Genomic DNA, 2,828 nt, shown 5'->3' with positions numbered 1-2,828 from the left:
CTGTCATGCGACCGGCTATTGCAGTTAATAATACAACAGCTTCTTGCCATTTTTTGTGTTTCTTTTTATCGCTGTGTGACTGTTTTCATGTGAAAGCCTGCGTGCGCTAGTACCGCTTGCCACTCGTTCCCAGAATCCTTTGCGGTTTTATCCCATGATGACGTCAGATTTTCAATCTCTATAGATGGATATTAAGAAATATAAAACTTCCACTCCTGAATGGACATTAATGATTAAATTCAACCGTAACTATAGCAACAAATCACATCTGTTGTCTAGAGTCGCTTTACATTGGAAGGCAGAGACCCTATACTATTAGAAAATGAATCCCACCAATCAGAGAGCCCACTATGAGCAAACAATCAGCAACAGTGGGAAGGAAAAACTGTTGCAACCTCTGGTAGAACCAGGAAATCTGTTGAGACGCATTAGGGCAACAGATGCAAGTCTTCAGAGCAGTGACAGTGTGACTTTCTTTGTGCATACTTTAACCTGATTTAGTTTTCAGTTTTCTTACTTGTCAAAATGCATCATGGGTAAAAAACAATCCTTGAAATGGTAATGAAAGAGCATTCTCAGCAAAGTTGAATTAAACAAGTTTTATTTTGATGGAAGTTCAAGTTAAAGGTTCAGACCTTTACTAATTTTTATTTGATTACATTAAAGTATTTTATTACATTAAACTAATCAAATTAGGCCAATTTTGATGGAGCTCCTGACCCAGCCCAAGCTCTCTATGAAGACGAGGAAAAAACTCCCGGGGGCCAGATTGATGGGAAGAAACCTCGGGAAAGCCAATTAAAGAGAGATCCCCTTTCCTGGGACGGCGGGGGGTTACAGGAACCCAGGACAGCAAAATTTAGAATAGGCCAAAAAACAAAAACAATATTTTCCTGTAAAAAGACACAAAAAGAAAGTTAGGTAATGTATCACACTTATATGATAAGATATGAAGTGTGTGTCTGTGTGTGAGAGAGACGGGTTTATCTGAGCCAGGGTGAAGCTGGAGGTCCCCAGCGTTGGGCGCTTCTCCGGGACGTTGGTTAAACATGCGTCCAAGAAATTCTGGCAGTCTGGAAAGAAAGAAAGGAGAAAAAGATGAAGATGATAGTTCCAGTGATCCAAGCCATCAATGAATGTTGAAGCGTGACGTTTTCACGTGGAGACAGATCCTTGTTGAATATCAATTCCTTTTGGAGGAACGTCACGGTATTAAAGTCCCCCACATGAAGCGCTTCATACAGCACCACTCCCATTTGCCACACCGTGGTGGGTCCAGCCTTGTATTTCTTGCGTCCGTAACATTCGGGAGGGGTGTGAATAGGTGTACCTAATAAACAGACACAATTACAATTTCTTCTAAAACAAAAGGCACAAATTGCTACATCTGTGAAGAGCAGGAGCTGAATATGTTACCGTAGAAGACGCGGTACAGCGATCGCGCCTTAGCAAAGCAGCTCAGTCCAAAGTCAATGATACGAACACGAGGCACATCTGAGCCGGTCTCAATCAGAATGTTCTCACTCTTGATGTCCCGGTGAAAGATGTGTTTATCCTCCAGGTCCTTTGCTGCATCGACCAGCTGCTTCAGAATGACCTGGAAAAGATGAAGAAGACAGTAATGAGTCAATGTGTTGATGCTTCTCTGATACTCTGAGCTTTGACTGAATGCTGTACAGTCTAAGGCTCTTCCAGTCAACTTACCTTGGCCTTTTCCTCTGGTAAACATCCTCCATTTTCTGTTATGTAATCATGCAGGTCCACAGCGGGACAGGTCTCTCCAGCACCAGGATCAGCTCTGTGCCGAGGTCAAACCAGTCCAGCAGAGACACGGGTGCTGACGTTCCCACTGATCCGTCTGCTTCAGCTGCAAGCTTCAGCATAATGGCCACTTCCACTGAGACCAGCTTCCCGTTTTCATCCTGATATATTCCAACAAAGTGGATGATGAGGAACAGACGCTCCACAGGTGAACGCTGCACTCAGTCCAGGAATGTAAAAACAGTTCAAGTGTTGCACACTTACCCTCACTTTGATGGGGATTCTGTCCTTTGGGATGTGTTTGATGGCTACCTAAAAGACACAGAGCATTGGTGAGCATTTCCTCAGTATGACATCATTAAAGGTGTGAAACAGCACACGTCTCAGCTCACGATATTATTATCTGCGTTACTGCCTGTCTTACTCCCACCATCTGAACACTTACTGGGAAATGATCCGTTATCCGGTAGCCAGCAAACACTGCTCCACAGCCGCCTCCTCCAAGATGGTGCTCCTCCACGTATCTGGCCTGAATTCACCTGAAAAGACAAACACACATGTTGTTTCACTACAGCTGTGACACAAATGACTCTCTGCTGTAGCCTAAATGTTCATTTTGCTCTTCACCTGAGTATAAAAGCCAAGCTGCTTGCTACTTACGTCTCTGGTCAGCTGCTGAATTTTGGGCGCTGTGTTTGGTTTTGTTCCTTTTACTTCTCTCGGGTGGCTCTTTGCTGTCTCCTGCAGCCTTCCTTTTACCATCTTTCATGCACCCATTTGTGCTTTGACTGCAGTCTGCAGATGTGGAAAACACCAAAAGCACATCAGCTTATTAGATCATAGACACAAATATCTCCCAAACACTAATATCTTAAACTGAGCAACCAGCTGTGCACTTAATCTACCCCTCACTCAACTAATTAGCCTACCTTTACCAGCGTCCAAGGAGGAAGACGCTTGCTCCTCGTCACCGCTCGTAGGCTCAGCAAGTTTCGACTTCTTTGCTGGACTGGTTGTGCCCGCTCCATCTTGCTGGAGCTTACGCTTCACTCCTTTGACCTCATGAG

The 2,828-nt window shown here is 44.3% G+C and overlaps 1 protein-coding gene across 1 annotated transcript; it reads right to left on the bottom strand.

The window, feature by feature from the left end:
• Positions 1-336: 336 nt before the first annotated feature.
• Positions 337-2,194, bottom strand: LOC120441496 (serine/threonine-protein kinase pim-2-like). Its single transcript, XM_039616766.1, has 8 exons — positions 2,186-2,194; positions 2,026-2,073; positions 1,843-1,976; positions 1,705-1,798; positions 1,417-1,597; positions 1,160-1,330; positions 994-1,073; positions 337-348 (listed from the first exon to the last, which is right to left on the bottom strand). Exons 1-8 carry the CDS (start codon positions 2,192-2,194, stop codon positions 337-339), a joined length of 729 nt encoding a protein of 242 aa, XP_039472700.1.
• Positions 2,195-2,828: the final 634 nt, after the last annotated feature.

Source organism: Oreochromis aureus, linkage group 8 (genome assembly GCF_013358895.1).
Source record: "Oreochromis aureus strain Israel breed Guangdong linkage group 8, ZZ_aureus, whole genome shotgun sequence".
Taxonomy (NCBI): domain Eukaryota; kingdom Metazoa; phylum Chordata; class Actinopteri; order Cichliformes; family Cichlidae; genus Oreochromis; species Oreochromis aureus.
The sequence above is the reverse complement of the archived record's forward strand: the minus strand, read 5'-3'. Positions and strand labels throughout refer to the sequence as shown.